Source organism: Passer montanus, unplaced genomic scaffold, assembly GCF_014805655.1.
Source record: "Passer montanus isolate IOZ18808 unplaced genomic scaffold, ASM1480565v1 scaffold5, whole genome shotgun sequence".
Taxonomy (NCBI): Eukaryota; Metazoa; Chordata; class Aves; order Passeriformes; family Passeridae; genus Passer; species Passer montanus.
Genome location: NW_024369929.1, coordinates 16,025,997 through 16,052,059, shown reverse-complemented (window position 1 = coordinate 16,052,059; position 26,063 = coordinate 16,025,997). Strand labels below are relative to the sequence as shown.

The window sequence follows — 26,063 nt, the reverse complement described above, 5'->3', positions numbered from 1 at the left end:
TTTATAAAACCAACTTGAAACTGCACTGTAAGTGTATTTATAATGACTTTCAGCTGATTTAATAATGCTCAGTTTGGTGACCGTACAGATCACAGCTCCCCAAATGCAGTGCATTACCTGCAGCATCCAGATGAAGTTATCAGAGGTGGAGGAAATGATTGGGATTGTGTTTGTGCAGAGAGCTGCACTAATCCAACCCCTGGGCTGCTTTGATCCCATTGTGCAATGGGACATGTGCATGGGTGATAAAGAACATCTCAGGTTGGAATGGTAAAGGACATCTCAGGTCAGAGATAGGAAAGAATGTCTCAGGTTGGGGATGGAAGCCCAGTGGGGTGTGTGGGTACCTCCCAGTCTCAGGGCCAGGCTCCCACTGGGGTCATGTTCTATGAAAAATTTCCAAGCCAGTCTCTGATCCATTTCTGCTGGTTTTTTATGCTCCTGCCAGTGCCACTCCCTGCAGCTGGCACTGCTCAGTGTCCCTCTTAGTTCATGATTCTGCAAACCCATCCAAGGAGTCCTTGATCATGCAAATAGCCCTGCTAATTGCAGGTATTGGTACTGCCTTATCCCTGTGGAGTGAGAGCCTCTCAGACGCGGTGTGCAGGATCAGCTCCTTCAATCACATTTATATGTGACAAGCCATGGCACAAGGTTGTTTTTAAAAGTCACCAGTTTAAACAAAGCCAGTTGAAACCATGCCAGAAGCTTTGTGTTAAGTTTCCTGGCTCTGTGCTCCTTTCAGTGTTTCCAAGCTTTGCTCTTCATAAAAATAAATATCAAACAAGCACCCTGGGAAGCACTGGGAGCTGGATTGGCAGGTCTCAGTCTCCATTTAACATGCAAATGCTCAGCCTGTGCTCACATATGGCCACTTGCTGGATCAGAACTCAGTTCATTCACACAGAACCGGGGAGCTCTGGGTGGATGTGGGGTATGTGCACAAAACACCAGAGCACAGGGGTTTGAGCCAGGAAGGGAACAGAACACAAAATAGGGTTTAATTTACTTGTGTTCAAGAATCCAAATACTGAACATGTTTTTGCAAAATCCTGATTTTTCTTTTTATGGCCGTCCAATTCACAACAGGTAAGTAATCAGCCTTCAATCAACTGCCTATTTCCAGACCAGTTATTTCAGCTATTTTGTGACTTTAAAGCAATTCCTGACCTTCATCTCTTGGATGACATGCAGAGTTTCTTTAATGGTGCTGAGGACTGAACAGGCGCCCAGCAACACCTACAGAATTCACCTCTCTGGCATTTTCTTAATTTTCACTTTATTAAGCAGATAAAAGAGGAGCTGTTTCCTTCCCAGACTCTCTTGCTGGCTCTGAGGGACTGTGAGGCATCAGTCCAACCAAGAATTTCTTTGATCAATGAGCAGAGTAAGAGTTGTGGGAAGCCTAACATGTGGCTTTGTGTCCTTAGGCATCCACTGTGACAACATCTGCACCCAGGGCCGCTGGGGACCCAACTGCTCCATCTCCTGCAGCTGTGAGAACGGGGGATCCTGCTCCCCTGAGGATGGAACCTGTGACTGTGCACCGGGATACAGAGGGCCCTTGTGCCAGAGAAGTAAGATTTTCCATAGCTGGCAGAAGCAAGGCAGGTGGAAATGCTCCTTTATGACACCAGACAGACAAATCCACAGCTTCTGAGCTGCTTTAGCTCATGACTTCCTAAGGGCAAAAGAGCCTGGAAAATGCTCCTTCATCAAGAACTCTCCTGCACTGAGCTGTGCCTTCTTCTGATCACACCTGGAGGTCACAGGTGACCTGGAAGGAGGAGCAGCACCTTTTCAAACAAAGCTGGCAGGACACAGATTTGCAGTGAAGTCAGACCTGTTAAACAGTCAGCCACCACCCAGCATATAATGACAAGTGGATGAGCATTGGCATCAAAATAACAAGGCAGTGTTTTCTTGTATTCCAGAAAAAGAAACACAGCAGCCCAAAATAGCTCCTGTTTGATGCTCTGCTGCTACATATTAAAATGTACCAAGCAGATAAAAGTCCTCTCATTTGCTTTATCTGGGAAGCTGCATTTGCCCCACAGGGACCCTAAATCACTGATCCAAACTACACCAACCATCTTCCCATGTAAACAAATGGATTTGTCTTTCTTTTCTGCTCAGCATTTCTTCTTCTTCTTGCTGTAAGACATTCTGCATGCCCAGTTCATATATCCCCTTTGATTTCACCAGTTACACTTGACACTAGAACACACTCATCTCTAAAAATAATTTGTAGCTGACAGTCTTTATTTAAAGCCATTATAACGATGACCTCTAGCACTGCTGTAGTTAATGGCCTATAAGCATTTCCATTATAAACCCCAATTTCCAGGTGCTTCAGCATATCTGTGTAGCTGTAAAACTTCTGTCCAAGGCTAAAATGTGGAGCTCAGAGCTTCAGGGAGATGAGGAAGAAAATGTTTTACAAATTTGAAACCTTAAGAGTGCAAAACTTCCAGAAGTTAATAGTTTCTGACCTTTCTGAGATGAAAAAAAGCCCAGCTTAGTTCTATCAGCTGTTGGCATGTAGGCTACAAGAGCAAACCTTGTGCCCAGTTTGCAAGCCCAGGAGCCAGGCTGCTCCCTGAGGATGTTTGCTAAGGATCTATGAGGAGAAATTTTCCTCCCCACTGGGGTGACAGTAGAGGGATCCTGTGCATGCCTCTGCTATTGCCTCTGTAGTATTTGGCCTGGGAATCCAGCTTGCTTCAGCTGTTTTCTGGTGTTCAGGCTGAAGAATACCTGGTGAACAGAAGACCCTGCTAATCTTGTTCTCAAAATCATCCACATTTTTCTCTTAGAAATTCATTTAGAAACAGGATTTAGGCTGTTTTATTACAGAGCAGAGCTGAGGATGATACTGAAGATGATACTCAGCCAACTTGTTCTGTCTGTGTAATCAGGATTACATGAGACACTGGGATGGTTTAGTGCTCTTAAGCCTGCAGAAATGTCTCCAGGAATGATCCAGGTTGTTTTATAGCTACTGCATCATCAACCAACCTGTCAGCTAAGCTCCAGCTGGAAATGTGCAGTGGGGTAAGAGCCTGACACCCTCTGAGAACATACAGTCCATGAGAAAATTCTCATTTGCTGGAAAAATAGAACAGACATGATTTAGTAACCACTGAGCCAGAACTATAGAACAGAGAATAACAGGAGTAAAAATAAAAACATATAAAGTTATTTTTACTGTCACTTACTGCAATTTAACATTTCTTTGTGTTATCTATTGCAGTGAATGTTTGGACAGTGGATGCTTTTCACTCTACATGCTCTTAGAAGCAAAAATCTGCTTTTAGAAGAGATGCTGAGCCATAATCCTGATTCTATAACTGATGTACAAATTCCATAATCATTTCAATCCAGGTTTTAGGCAAATAAGCACACATTTCATTACAAGTTTACTTAGCTATCTGATGTGATTACTGATTCAAATCAGGTGATTTTGTATGGTGTTACACAATTACCATTATTGGATTCTGTTCATCACTTGATGGCTGTTGCTCCTCCCATGAAATGTATAAAATGACTGCCCCAGCTGAGCATAGGCATTGCACCAGATAGGTTTGGAAATCAGCTTTTGGCATAGTTGTATTTGTTTCCTAATACACCTTCCCTGATTTCTTGACTCAATTTCCATTTCTTTCTGAGTTTCTGTTGTTTGTACATGTATGCCAGTGTTTCTTTTCCTATCTATCCTAAAATCTTTGGAATGTGTGTTATTAACCATATCTGCTGTGAGGTGTCAAACATCTTAAACTCCTGTTTTGTCAAAGAGTCCAGGTTAGAGAGACTCAAATGAGTGTCCTGAGAGACAGAGGCTGCTGAGAACTCTGCTGTGGTATTAAATAGCCAAGGATTTCCATGAGGAAGGAAGGTGGGAATGTTTGAACACGGGAGCAGTTTTACCCAGAGCCTGCACTTTATAAGACATGGAACAATCCAACAGGCTTCATCATTTCAGCTGTCCACAAAATTGTGCTTGATAAATGAAGAACTATTGGTTTGGGATTAAGACAGACAGAGAATTCTCAAGCTCTGAGTGGTGAGAAAACCTTGGAAAACCTGTGACAGCTTGGTTTGCTCTGTTTTCAGTTTGCCCACCCGGGTTTTACGGACACCACTGCAGCCAGCCGTGTCCCCAGTGCGTGCACAGCAATGGTCCCTGTCACCACGTGTCCGGCCACTGCGACTGCCTGCCCGGCTTCTCCGGCCCCCTCTGCAACCAAGGTACTGCCTCCCCTCCTGGGCACCTCTGCAGCCACTCCCATCCCATGCTTCCTGCCTTTTGCACGGGTTTCAGCACTTTAGATCCCGAGAAAATCTTTCCTTCAGAGGGAAAATGCAAACAGGTACTCAGTCACCCTCTTGGAAATACGATGTGCTCCTGGTTTCATAAATAAAGCAGCTCTGCCACACTGGATTGAAATGACTGTGGAATGAGACACCTGCTGTAAATACATCAGCAGCCAATGGCTTCATTTTTCTTGCTGCTCAGCCTGTCCTCACCTGAATGTTGATAGCACCTTCCTGTGATCTTTGCAGCAGGACAGGGAGGTACTGGTTAAGGAAAGGCCAGCTCAGGTGAACAATCCCAATCACCCAGTTGTGCACAAAACCTCATTGGCACTGTGCAGGACCTGGCTGGGAATGGCTAGAACCATGGACACAAGGGCAGGAGACAGCAAAGTTTGCAGTGAGGCAGAGAAGTGAGTTCATTTTCACATGTTAAGATGAGCTTCAGCTCCCCCAAACACCCATCACCTTTCTGTACCTTTCAGAGTTCCACATTTAACTCCAGGTGTCATTTTCATCCTAAAAAACCCCACAAAATCCCTGAGCCTTCTGCACTCTCAGGTGCTGCATCCTGCAGTGGGTATTTTCTACAGAGATATTTAAAAGCAGTGATTTGTAGTGGCCACTGTCCCTGTGAAGTCACCATTCCTGCCAAAACTGAATGACACTTTCAGTGACCTGCTTTTCAGTAAGATGGGATTGCAGGCAGCAGTTACCCAAAATCATTAAACAGAGATTAAGTATAACCATGGTTGGTTTTTTTTTTCCCGTGCAGTATAGTCAACTAAACATTACACCAATTAATTTATTAAAATGAACGTATTTCAGTGAATTTGTCCATTTTATGTGAAAAGTTAGCCAGATTTCAAAGCGTAAGCAGGTCTAATTATCCTCTTAAGAAAAGTATTTTATTTTTGCTCAGATGTTCAGCACTTCTGGTTTTACTTTGAAATGTTGATCTATCTAGCAAATTAATCTTAAAATATTCATGTCCTAATTAAAATCAATTTGTGTTGCAGTTTGTCATAATGAGTTAACATGTAACTTTATTTTGTAGAAAGAAAAATGCTAATTAATTTTCCATTAGAAAAATGTAAAATGAAGATTTCACTTTGGAATTTTCATTTCCTTGTGCCATTGGCAGCAGGAACATTCTTCCACCAGCAGTATGTGCATGTGAGGAGCTGTGTAACCCCCAAAACTGCACAGTTGTGCCAAGGATTCCAAGCTACAAACAACTAAACAGCTGTTTTGTGAATATCTTTCACAATCCCAGAGCGAGATGGGTTGATAATAACTTGTTATCACTGCTAGAACACACCTGACATCCCACAGGGACTTTGTGAGTCCCACTTCAGAGCTTTCCCAGCTAATTAACATCCCAATCTGTGTTGTACAGTCAGGCTGCTGCTGAAAAAAGCAGCATTAGGCCTTGTTTTACAGCTCTCTAAAAATGATTGAGACATTTTAAAAGTCTCAAAAAATGGGATCTCACATCTTCACAAAAATCTCTTTGTCAGTCCACAGCCAGGTTGTTTAAATTAGGGAGAGGAACCATTTTGTCATCCCTCTGTGCTGACATTCCAGAGAGCATCATCCCATTTCCCAGAGACAAGGGGAGCTCCTGTGGAGAGAACCCTTCTGCCAGCTCTGCCTGTGTGCACCAAAGTGTGACCTGGTCCCTTTGCCAGCAGCTCTGTTGGGATCACAGAGCTTGCCCTGATCCATCAGTATTCCATGGTGCAGAACAAATCAGCTCCTCTTCAAAGGAAGTCCTTAGAGAATTCCATTTTTGTACATCCCAAAAACCTTCATCGAGGTGCTGTTGCCCATCTCCATCTCAAAGATGCCATAAAACAGTGCCTGGAGCTGCTTCATGCAGGGTTGGAAGGGAATAATGGTGTAGCCTGTCCAGGAGCCTGGGCTGGCAGATCAGTTCAGTTTTTGCTGTCTATGACAGGAGGGTTCTGTTTTCCTTCTCTCTTTGTGTATTTTTTCCATCCTGGCTGTGTATTGTGTTTAGTTTTATCTCTTTTCATTTAGGAACAGTTCTGTTTAGCACACAGTGTGAAAGCCAAACCCAACTTTATCCACTCCTACAGATAAGTCCATAGTCTATAGAAAAACAAGCAGAAAACAATACTCTGCTGTTGTAAGAGCAGAGGATGGCATATTATATAAAAGCCAATGAATCACAGCTCAGGATTTCAATCTGTGGCTGATTCACAGTCAGGATAGATTGAGGTCACCTGCAGAGACTACTTTTGAGAAAGTGAGAGAGGCTGGAGTGGTGAAACAGCTGCATAATTCAGGGAAGTGCCTTAATCACTTTTTTGACATCGCTATTATTTACCAGGATCCAAGTCCAGTTCCATTTGTTACACTCTTTGCAAAGATGGACTGTATGTTTTATCTTGTTTTGAAAATACATCTGTTTTTGTCAGGGAACACAGCCAATAAGAGCCCAGAAATGAAACATTTCATTCGTTACTGAGCAGAGCTTTCCATCAACTTTAACGTTAAAGATTTCCAATAATTTGGTGGGAGGTTGAAGATCTACATGTCTATTAGTTTCCTGTCACTGTGCTTAGGATGTGAGAAGATGACTCTGGAAAAAAATTGAGAGTTTCTTTTCTTCCAACTTCACTTAGGTGGATACACAGGGAGAGGTGCTGATGTTGTTGGGATGCAGCACATTTGTTAAACAGCTCTTAGTCAAACAGATATATAACATACATAAATATAAATATAGATAAAATCCTTGGAAACCAGATCAGTCCCAGCCACTCCCTTGTGGCTGCTACTCACTGAATTCTCCTAAGTTTTGCTGGTTCTCTTCTCCTCCTAATGACCCCTCTTCTCTGTTTTGTCTCTCCTCTTGTAATCCTTCCATAGTTCCCTTCAATAATTGCAATCTTCTGACTATATTAACTTCATTTTCCAGCAGAAAAATGGATTTAGATATGACTTTTTCCTATTGTTTTTACTCCTGGGATGCAAGCAAAATGGGCTCAAATACTTTTCCTGCTTTCCAGAAGAATTTTGCTTCATCAAAGAAAAACTGTTGTAATTAATTTTATCTCTAATTGCTAAAATATTGAGCCCTGTGATTTCCTCCCATTCCTTTTGAAGAGGCTGCAGTAAAGTGCCTTGTGTTTGCAGTGTGTCCCAGTGGGAAGTTCGGGAAGGACTGTGCCGAGGTGTGCCAGTGCACCGAGAACGGGACCTGCAACCCCATCGACGGATCCTGCCAGTGCTTCCCAGGCTGGATAGGCATGGACTGCTCCCAGAGTAAGCAAAGGGCCAGTTTTCCACCTCTGCCTTCACATATCCTGCTTTTGTGCTCGTTTAGTGCTTTCTGAAAGTTAAAGACAGATTCTGGGGAAATCCCCCTTGTATTACAGCCTTACTCTCTTTAAAGCGGATTTCTTTTAATTAATCTAAGTTAGCTTTGGATTGAATTTGTTTCTGCATTTGGAGTTTGCAGAAGCCCTGACTGGCTTTTATTCCAGGAAAGGGAGGTCACAAGCTCTTATCAGAAAAGAAAGCTCCATGCTCCCTTTTAATTTCTAGCTGGATTCCTTTTTATTTATTTTTTTAATAGTTTTCTTTCAGCTATTACATTTAGACATTATTAACCAGTAAATGTTTTCATGTACCAAATCCCTAGAACTGAGAAATTAGGTAGCTGAAATATTTCTATTAAATGTAATTTAATTGTAAAAGTCAATGTGGCCTTGTAGGGATGAAGGATTTCTTTCTGAATATTGCCAAGGTAGAAGATTGGCATTTGCTGATCCCAAAGTGTCATTTCCTGAGAGCATCCCTTAATTGAAGCTAGATCACAGAGGGAGGCAATATCCGATCATTCAGAAATGTTACTTCATATTCAGGATACAACTAGCATATTAGACAGCATTCCAGAGTAAAATATATTAAACTCCAAGTGATAAAGCAGGAATCGGATAAAAACAGACGGCTGTAATTTTGCTTTTATTGTGTGTCTTCCACAGGCAGAATATTGCTGTCACTCAAAAACAGCAGAAAAAAGGGAAAAAAGACAGAAAACTGCACATATTCCTCATTACATTTAGCCATCTAATTAGGAAATGTCTGTTAGTGTCTGTTAACCTTGAAAAAAGGTGGTTTTCCTTACAGAGCGAGGCAGGCCAGGTCAGCAGGAGCAGTTTAGCAGGCAGCACCTGGCTCTGGGCACTCTGGGTTCTGGATGAGCACAGGGGGATGTGGCTCTTTGCTCAGCTACTCCTTGCACACAAAGGGAACCTCTCCCAAGGTGACCCTGTCCCCCTCCAGGCTCCCGTGGGCACCTGGCCTCCCCTCCCAGGCTATTTCTGGCCCTGTGCTCCCATTAACCTGGAATGACCTGGGCTTGGAGCTGCTCAGGAGATAATTTTAGCTCTGACTCCAGAGCCAGTTCTGGATTCACTAACAGCCCCTGCAGCTCTGCCTTAGAACAGCATTGGGAAAGTATTTCTGGTTGCTTATAGCACAACCACTTCAGGCCAAATCCTGCTCAGCTTTACATTGTGTGAGTCCAGTGACCTTTTGTTTGATTTACGTCATGGAAGGGTTTTTTGGCCATTCGTTCTGGCCTTAGAGGTGTCTGTCAAATGCCAGAAACTTCCATTTATCATCCATGGAGCCATTGGCATCCATGGAAATAGGCCTGGTGTCTGTACTTTCAGGTTTCCTGGGAACCGTGCCTTATTAATTCATGTCTTTAGCAGGAAGCAATGGAAAGTGCTTTTTAAAGCAAAAATATAGTTGTTATATTGAAGGCCTATCATAATTCCGGATCTTTTAGTTTGGCACTAATAACTGTAACTTACTGCATTCATTTTTGGAGGGAGGCTTACAATAACTTTTTTTAATGTATTAATATTGTACTTGTTGAAATATAAAATAGAACCAGAGATTTTAATTTAATATTAGCCCCCCAACAACAATAGCAATCTGAATTTGTGGATGGGAATTCATACTGGAAGAAGTTTTCTTTACATTTTTTTCATGATTGGAGTAGCACTCTGTGCTTCAAATGAATGTGGTAATTTTAGTGGTTGATTGCATAGCAAAGTAAACCTGAATAGCTGGGCTTTATTATGCAAGAATTCCAGCATGTCAAAAAGAAAATTAAATTACCTCCATATCCTGCAACCCTGCCTAAATTGTCCTCACAGATAATGCCAGTGAGGCATGGAGAGTGGCCACAGCACAGAGAGGGGTCGTGTCGAGGGTCACTGGCTCACTGCAGCAAAAACCTGATCCTGCCTCCTGCCCTAACAGAGGCTCATGGAGTCACAGAATCCTGGAATGGTTTGGGTTGGAAGGGACCTTGAAGCCCATCCCATTCCACCCCTGCCATGGGCAGGGACACCTTCCCCTATCCCAGGCTGCTCCAAGCCCCAGTGTCCAACCTGGCCTGGGACACTTCAGGGATCCAGGGGCAGCCACAGCTGCTCTGGGCACCTGTGCCAGGGCCTGCCACCCTCCCAGGGAACAATTCCTCCCCAATATCCCATCTCTCCCTGCCCCCTGTGTCCTGTCCCTCCATCCCTTGTCCCAGGTCCTCTCCAGCTCTGCCAGAGCCCCTTTAAGCCCTGGAAGGGGCTCTGAGCTCTCCCTGGAGCCTTCTCTTCTCCAAACTGAACATTCCCATCTCTCCCAGCCTGGCTCCAGAGCAGAGGGACTCCAGGCTTTGCAGCATCTCCGTGGCCTCCTCTGGACTTGCTCCAGCAGCTCCAAATCCTTCTGCTGTTGTTCCCCAGGGCTGGAGGAAGCTCTGCAGGTGGGGTCTCACCTGAGTGGGGCAGAGGGGCAAAATCCCCTCCATCGACCTGCTGCAAGAAATCCCTGTGCCAGAGAGAGGTTACAGGGTGGCACCAGGGTTTGGAGAGCAATTGGTGGCTTGGAAGGACTAGCCACTGTCCAGGCAGGACTGCTCACTGTCCAGGGAGGACTGCTCACTGTCCAGGGAGGAGTGGTCACTGTCCAGGGAGGACTGCTCACTGTCCAGGGAGGAGTGGTCACTGTCCATGGAGGACTGCTCACTGTCCAGGAGTCACTGCCAAGTTCAGCAGGTTCTGCCTTTGCTGATGTCTCACAGGTTCTCCCTTTATTGTTGCTCCTCCACAGCACTAACACAGTATCCTTGCTTTCTTTTTTGTCAGCTGACAAATGTTTTTTATTTTCATAGCTTGTCCCACTGGGTTTTGGGGTCCTGATTGCTTTCATTCATGCAACTGCCACAACGGAGCGCTGTGCAGCCCCTACGATGGAGAATGTAGATGCACCCATGGTTGGACGGGGCTCTACTGCACTCAGCGTAAGCCTTTCAGAGACAGGGAATCTGTCAAAGTATGTGCTGCTACCTCGTGTCTCTTCCAAGTATTGCAGTTTTCCCTGGAAAACCACATGCTTCCTACTCCTGATAACCTCACATCACCCCTAAGAAATAGTCCTGAAGCTTTCCAAGTTTTTTTATGCCTTTGGCGCTCGGTAAAGGAGGGGAAAATAATTTAGATTATTGATTCATTGTTAGAATTTGCACAGTCAGTGTCCCTGCTTGTTAATGCCCCAGTATTTATGGTCTGATTTAGGAAAATGGTAGAGATTTCTCACCCTACTGCCAAATTACTGGTATGAAAGAGGAGATCCAATTCTGGTGAGCCTTTTAAGAAGGTTCTTTCACTTGCAAATAATTGATTGATCCCTGGTCTTCCAGAGAGTTTCTGTTTAGCATCTTCTTTCACTTCTTGAAAATGTAGTTTGTATGGATGGGTCAAGTTTTCATTCTTCTGAAACACTTTAGAGGCAATTCTGTAAAGATGAGAAACATTACTTCAAGAAAATTGTCTGTCACAGTATCTCTGCATTTAGACCATCAAATAAATGTCATTAAATATACAGAGGCTGAAAATCCATAGATTTATACACCCACATACTTTGTGCTGATACCACATCTGAGTTTGACTTTCAGCTTATTTCTTACTCTTTCCTCGTTCTGCTTGCTGAAAGGTTGCCCAGCTGCTTTTTATGGGAAGAACTGTGCCAATGTGTGCCAGTGCCAGAACGGAGCCGACTGTGACCACATCACCGGGCAGTGCACGTGCAGGACGGGCTTCACCGGCAAACAGTGCGAGCAGAGTGAGTACCACACACCTCAGGGCCCTCTTATCCAGAGCGGGGGTGTTTCAGAATTCTTGCACAAACTGGCTCTTAAATGAGGTGTTGGTGTCAGCAGGACAATGACTCAGGCACTTTATGTAATCCATAGGGAGGAGAGGGCACCTCTGGAAAACTGGGCAGTATAAGCATAAAGAAATTCACTGAATCCCTGCAAATTTGGCCTTTCATTCCCAGGCTAAAGTTAGGTGAGAGAAAGCAAATCACTGCACTCAGTGCTGGCTGGATGGGGCCTTCCCAAACAACCTGTACCTGATTGATGCACACCCAGCCCTAAAGCTGCCCCAGGCCTTGTTAATGCTGCTGGGAGCAGCAGCCCCGGGTTCCCAGTGCATAAAGACAGATGGGTTAAAAGGAACAAGTCCTTTCTGCTCTCTGCCTTCCAAAGAATAGTGGGAATATGGGGCTTTCCCACAGAAGTGATGATGTAAACATGGACCAAATAAAGATTCATCTTTATAATGAAAGCAGATCGAGGGAAACAAGGTTGCTTGCCATTTTGGGAAGGGTCTGTGTTTAGCTTGAGCAGTGAGTGTTTCCCAATGAACCTCAGTGATGGTCAATGAACCCTGAATGAGGGTCCTGGAAATTGGATGTGCTGTAACTGGATAATTACTTGTTTGTCTAGTGCACTAATTCACAAGGAAATTCTCACCCATTTACTGTGATTCTAAACACAGGTGAAATCCACCTCATCTTCCCAAGTCATTAATTCCACAGGGTTCCCTCACTTTTTTTGGCAGTAAGGTAATTCAGTAACATTCCTGTCAGAAATGCAAGGGCAGACTTTTTAACTGTAGTTTGCTACATGGATCTTTATGGAGGTATTTGTGCACGTAACTTAATTCATAAATATGTTTTTGCACACACTTGCATTCAGCAGACTATCTCAGAGCCAAACTTGTGTGCTCTTGGGGGATTGCACATGGCACCACTGTAACTCTGTAAGTGGCCAGCTTCCTGGAATTTGGGGATGCTCGTCACTGCAGCCACAATCAAAATAGGAGACTAAAGAATCCCACAAAGAACTGCACAATAGCAGATTTTATACAAGGAGCTGCTTTATGATTTGACCCCTGTATAAAGCCTGAGGCTTTCTTTTCTATACAAACTACAAATGTATTTATTTACTTGTTTTTCTACTGTTTAATCTAAAAGAATCTCTTCATTAAAGCTCCTTCCTTCTCCAAATCCTGCTGAATGGGCAGTCACACTGCATTGCAGATGAAATGTTTAATTGCAGGCATCATTTCTGTGGTGCAGTCCCAAAATTGAGGCCCTATTCATTTTAAGAAGGCTGCAGGCTAATAAAAGAATGAGCATTAATTGTAATAATTTTATTTTTTTCTTTGTTTGAGTACCAACAGATTAAAGATGCAATTTGAATACACACTGCAAATCAATAAACAGATACTGGCTATGGTTCTGTACTTAATATTAAATTTTGTCTGCCAGAAGCTACTTTGAGACTGACATTGGGGAGGTGTTGTCATGCAATGAAAAACATTTGCAGTGACACACAAGGAATCACATCATGAACAATATATTCCACAGGATCATAGCAAGGGTGCATGTTTTCAGTAATGCAGTTTCTCCATGGAATAAGTGGGATGTGACAGACATTGTTTCTTTCAATTTATTCTTGAATAATGCTTCCAGAAGTACAGTAAGCTGCCCATAGATTTATTGTAATAGCCCATCATGGTAATTGTATGAATAAATTTCTCAGCCGGACATTCAGTCTTTGATAGAAACACAAAGACAGGATATAAATTCCTTCTGTATTAGGAGCCCTGAAACCAAAGCAGAGCAAATCAAACCGTTCAGATGCTCAATTCTGAAATTCCACCTGCAAAGTTCTATTCACCTGGCACTGGCAGGGATGAGTAGGAAAGCATGTGTAGTTTGTTTGGTAAAGGCTGTTGGGTTCATACAAAGGTTCATTAAAAGTTTTCTTTGCAACTCCCCCCACAAAAAATAAGACAGGTAAGTTGGTGAAGAATGCTGAGCTCTGTTGTCTGCAGCTTCTGAGCTCAAGCTCTGTTAAACTCTGAACATTTTTAATATACATCAAGTCTTCTAAAGCATTTGTACCTATAATTTATTTCATTCTATGAATTTTCCAGAAAGTTACAGTTTAATAAGTAACAAACTGCACATAGAATGCATTTAGCTCCTGCTTTAGACTAATAATAATTTCACATTAGGGTGTTATCCTAGAGATCCTAAACCCAGGGAGACTTCTCTACTGAATTTCCCATGCTGAGTGTTGTGCCCATTCCCAAAAACAGAAGAATTCTTTCCAATGTTTTTCTTTGGCTCCCCAGAGTGCTCTCCAGGAACATTTGGTTATGGTTGCAAGCAATTGTGTGAGTGCATGAACAATGCAACGTGTGACCACGTCACAGGCACCTGCTACTGCAGTCCAGGCTTCAAAGGAATCCGGTGTGATCAAGGTACAGTGGAATTCTCTCTATAAAATCCCTCTGTCTCTCCCCCTCTCCAGTGATGTACTTAAAAAATACAGTGTTTCAAAAATGAAATGCACGATTCAATTTACAGTGTGTTATGAATTACTTTTAACAGCGGCTCTTATGATGGAAGAATTAAACCCCTATACTAAAATTAGCCCTGCTCTTGGATCAGAGAGGCACTCAGTGGGAGCAATCATTGGAATTATTATTCTCCTTCTAATTATTATGGTCTTGCTGGCACTCTTTGTGTGGTATCGACGGAAACAGAAGGAGAAGGGCCATGACATGCCAAGTGTGTCTTACACTCCAGCCATGAGGATGACTAATACAGATTACTCACTTTCTGGTAAGGGTCTTTTTATGTTAATCAAATCCAGACTCATATTCCTGTCTGTTGGGGAAAAACAAGTTTCTGTGATGTGTAACATGTGTTATTGATCCTCAAAAATAATGACACTTCCATTCTTCCTCAGAATACCGTGATCTTTAAACACATAAATGGGACAGGAGAGCAAATATAAAACTGGTTTGAGCTGCTTTCTGTGTGGAAGTTGATATGGGATATACCTAGGCAGGAAATATGCTGTATGGAATTTTGAGTCATGTGCATTCCTGTTGCAGTGCAGAGATGTTTCCCTTTGAGAAACCTTGGGAAGCCTTTTTTGGTTGAAGGAATGGGATTGGCTGGGTCAGTCATAAGGTTTTGGTTTTGTTTGTGCTGCAGACTGTGATTTGAGGTGTCTGTTTGTTGTCACTCTCTGCTGTGTGCAGACCAGTCCTTGTCACGTAGACAGCTGGTGGGAATTGTCTTCCCAGGAGCTGAGGAAAGCAGGGGAGAGGAAGAGGAAGGCTCTTCAGGATCAAAGCATTCTTCCTTCTCTCTATCCTCTGTTACTGCCATGGAGGACAGCTTTTCTTGACAAATTGTCTGAATTTTGGAAGATGTGATCTCCTTTTTAATGCTGTCATTGAAAACAATGACAAATTGAAAAAAGGCAGAGACTGGGCCTTTCCTCTTACTTTCTTTGTGCAGTCCTTCTAGCAATAGAAATTGTATCACTCAGGAAGCTGCAGCAAAGTGGGGTCAGGCATCTCTTTCTGGAGGTCACAAGGACAGTTTTCTTCCTCCTCCCCATTGGAAAACTCTGCCATCTGAGCTTGCAGAGGAAGATTAAGAAGATAGAAACACACTGCTCCATCTTCAGCTCATTATAAATTGCCTGCAGGTACCAGCATTGTTTCAAGTTTTGGATTTTGCCCTTTTTAGAAGGGCATTTACAAATTCTAGACAAGAGCTTCTGAAAACTCCCTGCCAAATCCTGACTGTCCTCCAGTACATTCCCCTGCTGAGACTTTCAGTAACTGCCCCAAGTTTGGCCTTACCAGTGCTGCTTCTCCTCCATGGAGCAGAGAGGCAGGAAAGGGGCTGATGTGCTCCTTCCTCAGCAGAACACGGAGAGGTGGGTAGGAGACAAGCTCACAGAAAAGGAATATGTGGCTGGCAAGACAACACGTGTGTGTCTGAGGGCAGGTGTGTTACAGGGGATGCTGAAGGGCAACAGTGATGCCTCAGCTTTTAGCTTTTATATTTTTCAGGTTCTACACTGCTTTAGTGGGTGGGTCTGGGCTCCACACTGGGGATGGTGAGCTGTGCACAGAGCAGGGAGACAAAACAATTCCTGCTCCAGCTGGGCACCAAGGACAGATGATCCAAATCTCAGCCCAGGAGCACAAAGCCCGTGGAATGAAGAGAGGAAAACAAGGATGGGACTGCAGGGGCTGCAGTGGGATTGGACACTGAGCTGCAATGTGCACATGGAGCAGAGCTGAGCCCAGGGACAGAGCCGTGACCCTCGTGCATTTTGGGGCCATTTGGGTTCATCTTGGGTGCAGCCCTGGCTGGGCTCTGCTGCTGCCCAAGGTGGATCCATGGAGGAGATCCTTGAATCAATCCCTGCTTTATTCTGTAGCTCTGCCCAGCCTCTGCTCCAGCTCAGCCCTCACAAGGCATCAGCAGCAATATTGCACAGAGTGAACAGGGATTCCAACCTTCACCTGCAGGTTTGCTTGTGGATTAAGGGCACAATACCATGTAGATGTGCTTGTCCAATGGATATAATCCCATGTAAAGCCAGGTACTTTGGCAAGAATTCCACCTGGATGGCTGCAGCATCCAGCCCTCTGTGAGTTGTAACATTATGGCTCTCCTGAATCACCAGTTGTTCTTTTGCCTGTTTACTCTTCTTTGGGTAATGGTGGTGTTGTTTCTGAGTAGAGTCACATACACAGATCCCTAGCTCCTGGAGGCAGCAATTTCCTCCAGCACATTTATTTCTGGAGGATGTTTTTGGTCTTTACGTCCTCAGCTCCTGTGAGGCTGATAATCCATGCATATGTGTGAGAGAGATTATGAGGAAAGGGAACCCCCTGGGCAGCCCTTGGACTCTTTTGCATTTGTGGATGAAGGATGTGGCAGCAAAACACACACTTTGCCCAGCAGCCAGAGGAGAAGAAAACCTCCTGTGCTGGGAGGGCTTATCCACAGCACATGGCTCCAAGAGCAAACTTTCCCAAATAAGCCTGAAATCAAAATGGTGCTCCCCAGCCTGAGAGCAGTGCACTACATCCAAAAAAGATTTTAAAGATTTTTTTGTTTAGTTCAAGGAGATGGGGCCAGAAGGGAAAACAGTGTGGAGAGCAGCAGAGATTTTTTAGTGGGACTTTCACAAAGATTGGCTATGGGCTGAAGTGATGTTTGAGGTTCTATCAAGGTCTTAGCAAACTTTCTGGTATGGGTGAATCCTCTGCTGAGAGCCAAGAGCTAAGCAAAGCTTAACACAAATAAAGCATCATGGATCTTGAAGCCTAGACGAGACACTTCCAGAAATGATCTGCAGATGATGGGTGGTGGGAGGTGGCAGAGTGAACCCTCCAGTTTGGAGCCTTCAGCCGTCTCACTGACACTGTGTGGGCAGAGAAGAGCCACACAAAGAGAAGGAAGCAGCTCCATTTAGCAGTTGAGAAGTCTGGGTTTGTATTTACTGCAGAGTGCTCACTTATTCCCTTTTTTGTGGCTGGGCTGATGCCCAGTTCCCACAAGACTGTCCTGCAGGATGGGGACTGATGTTCTCTGTGGCACCCCAGAGCCCAGGCTCAGAGCAGGAGCTCAATCTAATTCCCTTTCCTTTAGGCATTTAAGTCTTTCCTTGCTGTTCAGACCAGAATAAAATTCTCACCTTTGGGAAGAGAGAGATTTTTTGTGGGTTGGGGGTTTTTTTTTTGTTGGTTTTTTTTGTTTTTTTTTTTTTTTTTTAAACAGGGATAGCATTAAATTTGAATTTGATGTATTTCCAGCCAGCAGTTACAAGAGCTTCATGAATAAATGTGTAGAAAATGGACTGTGCTATCAAGGTAAATCAGCCTGGGTGGCTACTTAAGTATCGACCAGAAGGAACTGTGTGGAAGGAGTAATTCTGAGTTCAGGGTGCTGCATGCAAGGGGGGGGAAGAAAAGGATTTTGGGGGATGTGTACAAGCTCAGAATCATCAATTCAACACTGTGCTAAGTACTAGAGCACTCTGGTAGAGTTTTATTGCAGCTCATTTTGGGTGCAGAGAACAAGCTCCAGCCAGCTGAGCTGGGTGAGAACTCGCCTGGTCTCAGGTGGCTCCCGGTGACATCGTGGGCACCTCAAATCCCACAGCACAGCCACAGGCTCCTGGCTCTTCCTTCCAGCTGGTCCTTGCCCACAGGCAGTGGATAAGGGAAGGGGGAGGGCAGAGCTGACTCCCCCAACACTTTCAGAACAGAAAGACACAGATCCAAGTGTCCTGTTTAACTGTGGGGAGGGGGGACGGGCCCTTGAGCCAAGCCCCCAGCAGGCTCAAGGCTGTATTGGTGGGGGGCACACACTGACATGAAGGGTGGGTTCCAGCCCCAGTTCCCACTGGCAGACCCCAAGAGAGATGTGTTTCCTGTTGGTTTGATTGTAAATGTCACAGAGCTGTAGCTGGGGGAGATGGCAGAGCCCTGGCAGCCTGGCTGACAGATGTTCACTGCAAGACTTCAGCTCTGGAATCACATCCTGATCTGAGATCATTTGTCAGCAGCAGCTCTGGAAAACAGCTGGGACTCAAAGGCTCTGCACTTATCACAAAATAGAGCTGACCTCGAAAATCTCTTTGCATATTTCAGCAGAAAAGCAGTGCTTGGTCAGAGCTGCACATGCAGGAGCAGCTTCCCCCGAGCCCTGAGCCACAGCCCTTATGTAAGAGACACCCTGCAGATAAACCCACTTGGAAACAGGATAGTCTGCAGTAAATTAAGCTCAATCTAGATCTCCACAAGATGTCAGCAAAGCAAAGTGCATGTTCAGAGTGAGGCAAATGCAGAGGGCCAGGAGAGGAGGTGATGGTGGCAGGGGACCCCAGGTCCCTGTCCTTCCTCACCCATTGCTGCCAGCCTTCAGTAAAGGTGGTGATGGGCTCAAACAGCCACCCCAGCACTTCATCACCTTTTGATGGATGGAAGACCATGAAGGTCTTCCCCTCAAGCAACCTCTCTGCCTGCAGTTTGAGCCCATGCTTTAACAAAGCCTGTTCATTTGCTCCTTACAGGGCCTCGTTGTTTAAATGATGCTGCTCCAGTTGAAATTTTCCATCCCTTCTCCTGATGGTACTTTGAAATATGTATCTACTTGTTATGCAGCTGGAACCAGATTGGGATTGATGTTTTCATTAGAACTGCCAGTATAAATATGATGCCTTTCTTGGTAAATTATTCTGTTTGGTAAATGTGTTTATAACTTAAATTGAGGAAATAGATAAAATGTCTCTGTGCATGTAAACTGCCCAGGTTTGCCTTTCAGGGCTCCAGCTTTGGTTTTTGAAAAGCCTTTGCACACAATGAAAATGTTTTGGACTCCTTGGTACAGTTATAGCACCTTGATTTCCAACATTACTCCTGGTTTTGTAACAAAAAAGGTTTCATTTGTTTCAACTGCAAGACTGCCCGAGGGGGGGCTCTTCCATTAAACTGAGGAGGCAGCTGTGCTGCAGCCCATGCATTTCCTGAGTTTTGCCTCACTCCCCTCACCTGCAAAGCAGCTGTCAGGAATTACTTTATTAACACCTTCAAGAAGATAACACTGTATTATGTAAATATTTTGCTTTTTTTCTCTTATATTTAATGCTAATAGTCAAGAGCACACCGTAATGCAGAGTAGATTGCATCTGCAGATGTTTTAGAACACCCAGTACTCCAGCAAAGATTTCTAAGCTAGATTGTCTCTACCATGTTTTCAGTTTCTTAAGAACTGTTGTGGCTTCCAAAGTATTTTGTGCTGACTTGTTTTCTTCCCAGATTTATCCCAGGGTAGCAGCAGTGTTCATTGTTTTTCCAATCCAAGCTACCACACTCTCTCATGTGGGGTGACTTCACGCTTCTTTCCCAGTAATCTGGATGGAAACAGCTCCTGTAAGGTAGATATTACCCCACCCCACTGTAGCAATGTTCTTATCAGTTCAAGGAAATCACCCAAAGCAATGCCTCTCGGGCCCTGTTGTCTGCCAGCACTATTTCAAACTCCAGGGTAGCATTCCTGATGTCCCAGACACTGAAAGGTTGGATTTCCCCTCCCTGTGTCTTCCCAGTCTCTGGGAATGGGAACTGGAGTCTCATGCCTGTCTGGGTCAGCAAGACTTGGTGTCTTAGCAACTCTGAGGTATGTTTGCTTCTCAGAAGAGATAAATAACTCAATAAATATAATTATCCATTAACACAACACCAGTAAATCAATGAAGCATTAATCAGTAATCTCTCTTTGCCGTTTCACTGTTCCCACATCAGACACACAAATTCCCTGCTGACACAGACAGGCAGAAAGATGCAAGAAGGTACCTGGGGTGCTTTTGAGGACTCGTGCAGGGACACTCTGGGAGCTCTGCTGCCACTCCTGGCTCTCCAGCAGAGCTATTCCAACCCTATCACTGGAACATCCAGGAGCACTTTCCTTATAATTTGTTGCAATTGATTCCCTCAGACCATTCATGAACAACACTGTGACTCAATTCAGCGCTTTAGCATTAAATTTAGATATGGCAAATGGTAAAACAGCTCCTCCTTTGGAGCCTTAATAAGGCCAGGTGGGGCAAAGCAGAGGGAGCACAGGAAAAAAGAAATGCAGCTGATTTCATCAAGGTTGTCAGCTTCTAAAATGATGGTATTTCAGGCTGTGTCACCTTAATCCAAATGTAACTATTCACTGGAATGCCACATGAACAAGATTAATGCAAAAAAAAGACAGTATTGTACAGGACAGGCAAAAATATCTCTACATGTGCTCCTGTAAGTAATTTCTTCGTTGTTAAAAGAAAATCTCATTAAAATGTAATAAAAAGGCTGGCTCCAGAGATTTCTCAGAGAAATGTTTAGACAGATGTGTAAATATGTTTTCTGATGTAGATGGTCCCCTTGCATCATGAATTTTTGCTCCCCAAATTGAAAGTGCAAATGCTCATAATGTCAAATTTAGGATGAGCGTCCATCTGGACCACTAATCCTTTTGCAGATATTTAAATCAATTCAGAAAAGGTCAAAGCCAGCACCTATCCTGGATTCCCAGCCTGCAGTGCCATCTTCTCACAGAACTACTTCAAAAATTAAGCTGCTGGAAAGGTTTAATCCCCAAGTGGTGCTTTGGGACTCTCCTGGAAAATGCTCCCCCTGCTGCAGCTCTGGCCATTGTAGTCAGTCAGGTTGTCCTGATAATCACTGAAAGACCAATAGAATTGGTATTTTCAGGGTATTTATCAAAATATATGGCCTGATATTTCCTTTAGATCTCCCACCATCTCACTTATTAATGAGAATGCTTTGCAGTGCTGAATAGCTGAGGATGGCCAAGAATACACTTTGTCTGTCTGCAGCTCTGCAGCCAAGTAAGACAAAGGAGCATATAAAGCCCTAATAGCTGCCTTAACGAGTTCATTTCCAAATCAGTTTGCCTGGTGCCATTCTCACTTTCTGCAGAGAAATGTGCACAAGTTGTACTTGGAGGATTCATTTCTTTAGAGTGCCAGCTGGGGTCACAAAGGAACCAGCACAGATGCAAAATGAAAAAACAATGGCAGAGGAATGTCTGAAGTGCTGAGCCAGAGCCGGGATGTGTCACCTCCCTGTGCTCCAAGGAGATCAGGCTGGAGCTGGGCTGGAGCCATTCCTCTCAGAGCCTGGGCAAAGCACAAGGGCAGGACAGCTGGGAGCCCTGCTCCAGCTTGAGGAGTTTTCTCTCCTGTGCTTCCCTGCCCTTCTCTCCTTTCTTTCTGTGTCTTTTGCCTTTTCTCCCCTCTTTTCTTGGTGATCACTCTACTCCATTATCTTTTTTCTTTCTCACGTCCCTACTCCTCTTCTCTTCCCCAACTGTACACATTTAATTCCTGTTTCCTTCCTGCTCTCCTCCCCATCCCTCTCCCATCTCCAGGCTCCCTGCCTGGGGGCTCCCAGCACTGTGGACTGACCCTGCTGCAGCTCCCGGGGTGGCACCTCTCTACTCCATTATCTTTTTTCTTTCTCAAGTCCCTACTCCTATTCTCTTCTCTTCCCCAACTGTACACATTTTCCTTCCTGCTCTCCTCCCCATCCCTCTCCCATCTCCAGGCTCCCTGCCTGGGGGCTCCCAGCACTGTGGACTGACCCTGCTGCAGCTCCCGGGGTGGCACCTCTGGAGGGAAGGAGGTGGGTGAGGCTTCAGCAGGAGCTGAAGGGCCCAGCACTGCCCTGGGGACAGTTTGTGACACGGGATGGGAGCAGGGCCAGGCTTCAGCAGGGGGAAGGATCTCACCTCCTCATGCCCCCTCTGCCAGACAGACATTTGGCCACTGCTCAGGTCCTGAAGGTGAGCCACGGGAGCTGCTGAGAGACAAGCACCAGTGGAGGCATCAAACCCTCCCCAGTGTGTTTGGGGCTGGGGTTGTGCCAGTGGAGCACAGACTGAACACAGGCAGGAGGAAAACAAGTGGGAGGATAAGGGGAGCCTATCAGAAGAGACTGGAAAAGGCTTGGCTGCTTTTATCTGGCAAAATGAATGCTGAGGGGGAGCATGATTGCCATCTATAAATACAGCAAGGTAAACACAAGGAGGGAGGAGAGCTATTTAAGTGAGATGACAGAGCTGGCTCGAGAACAAATGAGGATGAACTGGCCATGAATGCATCGAAGCTGGAAATTAGATTTCTACCATCAGATCAGTGAGATTTTGGAATAGCTTCCCAGGAAGACTAATGGGACAAAGAAATCTGATTATTGCTGAAATGGAGCTTGATCAGCTCTCTGGGGGATTGTGTGCCTGGGTGTTTGCAGTAAAAGGCAGCTGGACACAGGGACTGGGGCATCCAAGCCCTTGCAGTCCTGTCCCCAAGGCCTGTGCCAGGTGCCAGCAGGAGCTTGTAGGGCTGAGCTTCATCTCTGTGCAAGGACCCCGAGAATGGATCTGCAGCTCTGAGGCTCAGGAGGAGGCTCCAGCATCTCAGTGCAGGCTTTTAACTCCCAGCACTTTGCCACAAGTAATTGCTCTTCCCACAGGAGAGAGCTTGGCAAGTCAGCTGGGGAGAAGGCTGGAACCACTGGAGCCAGGAGATGTTTTACTGTGAGTTTAACTGAAGCCAGACCTTGACCTTTGCTTAGGAGCTCCTGCAAGTAGGTTTGGCCTTTTTTCTCATGACATGTGCAGCACCAGCTAGTAATGATGCTGCAAGTTACCAAGGACTATCAGACATGAACTCAGGTGAACTTTTGCCACAGAATTACCAAAAATTTCCAAAGCAGGTAAATGGCGATTACGTACCTCCATACCTGTGTCTTCACATCAAAGCTCTCATTGCTGAGCCACAGACCAGATTTCAGCTGCTGAGGACCTGTTTTGTTCAGAGGGTGTTTGGCAGCACCACTCACAGAACCCCTCCCAGGGCTTCAATGCCAGCTTTGTGACTGAGTTATTGCATTGTGCATGAAGTAAAAACAAACCTCACTTTTACCAAGCACTGCAAAGTTTGTGTAGAATCCTCTGTGTAAAGAATGAGGCTGCTGCACTGGTCACAAGCAAATGGAGGATTCTCACCTTGAGCTTTTGCAAAGCTCATAATTCCACCCTCATTCCCTTCCAGCATTGCAGCAAAAGTCCAGGTGTTGGTTTCTACAGACATCATAAAAATCAATTGCTAGTAGATGTCCTGATTTTTTTAAAGCCAGCAGTTTCACATCTATTAAAGGAAGTCCTAAATTCTACCAAAGACTTCACATAAAATTGGAACATGCAAAACAGAGGTCACTGGAAATGGTCTGACTGGATGTCACCCAGCTAATAAAAAGGAATTCAGTACAGAAAGCACCTTTAAGTACCTCTGACTAAAACCTGCCCAACTAAAAGGAAGACTGCAAATAGAGAATGGCTGCAGCATGTTCAGGATGGGCATCTAAAACTGAGCAGCACAAGCTTGGATCAGGGAGACCTGAAGTCAGTAGTTAGGGAAATAAATGTCAAATTATTGATTGCTCTCCTGGAGGATAAAGGTATGATGGAATTCCTGCCAGCACTTCTTTGCCTAATCGCCATGGACTTAAAAACCTGGGCATTGACAAATGGCTGGTGGTGATCAAGTGGCCACTGTCATCTATCCAGCTATTTCAGACAGGCAGATAATGACTTTGTTTACTCAGGCTGGTATCTCCTTGATCTTAAAGGAAAAGTTGCCAGATATGAGGTAGTTTTAACCAAATTGCTAAAATTACCAGCCTGGAATTTTAATGGATAAATTTACTATGAAGGATTTCTTCCTGCAGAAAAGCAATTTTGCTTCACAGTAAAAATTGAAGTATTTTCTATCTTAAAAAAAAAAGTTAACAAATTATAGTGCGCTAAGAAATGATAGTAGCACAAAGAGACAGCTATAATCACATTCAGAAAAATTGCATTCAGAAAAACTTAGAAATGTCCCCAAATCATTTCATTAAAAAAATCAATTCTAGCCCATAGCTCTTCATGCCAAATTTTAGGTTTGTGAGCTGATTTATAAATCCTGCAAAGCCACAACTTTTAATAGAAACCCCAAGACTTTAATAAATGTGCTGTAAGTGTGCAGCTGGGTTGAAAAATCAGCATTTGTGCTCTGGCTGCAAGTTCTGAAGAGAAGAATGAAGCTGTGGGCTCTGCTGAGGAGAACTGATGGTGCCAAGGGTAGAATTCCTCCCAGTGACCACATTCCAAATGGATCTGCTCTTCATGCCCCTGCCCCTGCTGGGCTGTCCAACTGCCCCATCTGTCCATCTCTCCATCATCCATCCCTCCATCCATCCCTGCATCCATCATCCCTCCATCCCTCCATCCATCCCTCTATCCATCCCTCCATCCATGCCTCTGCTGTCTCTGTTTCCATTCCCACTTTGGAAGCACAGGGAGCTGTTGGATGATCAGGAAATGACTCCTGGGCTCTCCTGATTTCCTGCAGAGTTTCCTCAGTGCCGGACAGCGGGAGCTCTGTGGGCACAGGGACAAACCATGGTTGCTGTAGCCCAAGGGGTGGCAGTAGCACTGAGGGCTGTTGGAAAGGACTGTGGAGGGGTGAAAATGCCCTTGGAATGTGGCTGTAGGTGCTGGGCCCCAGCTGGGATTTAATATCCCAATAGGCTCAAATACATCAGTGGGGGGATTTGTTCCAGGTCTAAAACCCTATTAAGACAGCTGAGCAAAAAGGAATGGTAGATCAGGAAAAATTAAATGTTGTGGTAATTTTGAATACTCTCTTTCAATTTTAACCTCCTTTTTGTTTAGCATTTTCTTGTAAATACAGTAAAATAGCAGAGCTGAATGCTTCCAAACACAGCAGGAGGCTTCCCAGTCTGGAAGCAGACACAGGAGGGCAGTGATGGCTTCGTACCTTTTCAGAAACAAGGCTGGGATTTGCTCTTGAATTGACCCTTCCTCTGGACCAGCTGTATTCCTGCAGGTGTGGCTTTCAAGGGAATAATGTGAGGAGGAAAGCTCAGCAGTCTTAGCACCTACAGCTATTCCCAGACCCCCCTGCAGGGCTCAGCTGGTGACCACTCATCTGTGGAGCCCCTTCTGCTCTGTCCCAGCCCGGTGAGGCCATGCACCCCAAAGCAGAGACCCCTCTCCTCTCACTGCACCCTCTGGAGGGGCTGTCCCACCTCCAGGGCAGCCCTGGACTCTCCTCTTTGCTGGCAGATCCACAGGGGCCCTTGTGCTCCATCATTGCCAAAGTGATTTTCCTTGAACTGAGAGAACTCGTGTCCCCTGCATCTCCTGTCAGTGCCAGCAGCCCCCAGGCTCCAGGCAGCCCCTCTGTGCATGCTGTGTAGGGCTTTGATCCATGCATCTCCATGGGTTAGTTTGGAGCGTGTCACTCCACGTCCACAGGCATCCCATCGTGGTTCCAAAGGAAATCCTGTGTTCTCCAGCATGCTTGTGTTCATGGCTTGGTGAAGTGACTTTCCTTTGTGATTTTCCCTAATGCCAGTGAGCAGCTGTCCAACTCACACACATAAAGGCTGAGATGGTGAGGCCAAGGCAGGAGTCACCTCCCATTTTTATTCCTGACATCCTTGGGCTGTAGTCTGGGGTGGGAACTGTCTGTCTCTTCCAGCATTAACCCATTATCATACTTTTTGAACAGCTCAGTAACAAAATCCTTGACAGAGAAACTGCAGACTGGAGACCCTACAGCTATCTGAATGAACTAGGTCAGTAATTTTTAAACACTTTAATCACTTTAGTAGACTTTAGAGCAATTCCAAATCCAAATCAGCCTTTCATAAAGGCATTAACAATAATGAGGAATATTGCTGTTGTCTTTAGTTCACAATCAGAATTGCCAGTAGTGAAAGATGGAGAATTAAAAATTGTTTCCTTTACCACAAACCACAGACTGGGAAAGCAAAGTCAATATTCATTTTAGTCTCCCTTCCAAGGTTGCTCTGTTGAATCACTATCATCTAGTCTATAAATGTTTTTTTAAGGACTAACTCAGGACATTAAAAATTCAAATTTGGCTTTTTTTC

The 26,063-nt window shown here is 44.7% G+C and overlaps 1 protein-coding gene across 6 annotated transcripts in view; it reads left to right on the top strand.

Annotated features, from left to right (window-relative positions):
* Positions 1-26,063, top strand: part of MEGF11 (multiple EGF like domains 11) — a 252,056-nt gene that overhangs the window by 215,155 nt on the left and 10,838 nt on the right. For 3 of the 6 annotated variants that reach the window (XM_039723398.1, XM_039723397.1, XM_039723399.1), the window contains 7 exons: positions 1,431-1,577; positions 4,114-4,248; positions 7,477-7,605; positions 10,529-10,657; positions 11,350-11,478; positions 13,845-13,973; positions 14,104-14,337. In XM_039723398.1, the coding sequence (XP_039579332.1) occupies positions 1,431-1,577; positions 4,114-4,248; positions 7,477-7,605; positions 10,529-10,657; positions 11,350-11,478; positions 13,845-13,973; positions 14,104-14,337 (1,032 nt within the window). Of the gene's footprint in view, positions 1-1,430; positions 1,578-4,113; positions 4,249-7,476; positions 7,606-10,528; positions 10,658-11,349; positions 11,479-13,844; positions 13,974-14,103; positions 14,338-17,345; positions 17,778-17,992; positions 18,419-19,352; positions 19,472-25,678; positions 25,746-26,063 lie in introns of those variants that run through there. The other 3 variants (XM_039723396.1, XM_039723401.1, XM_039723400.1) reach the window with 3 other exon arrangements.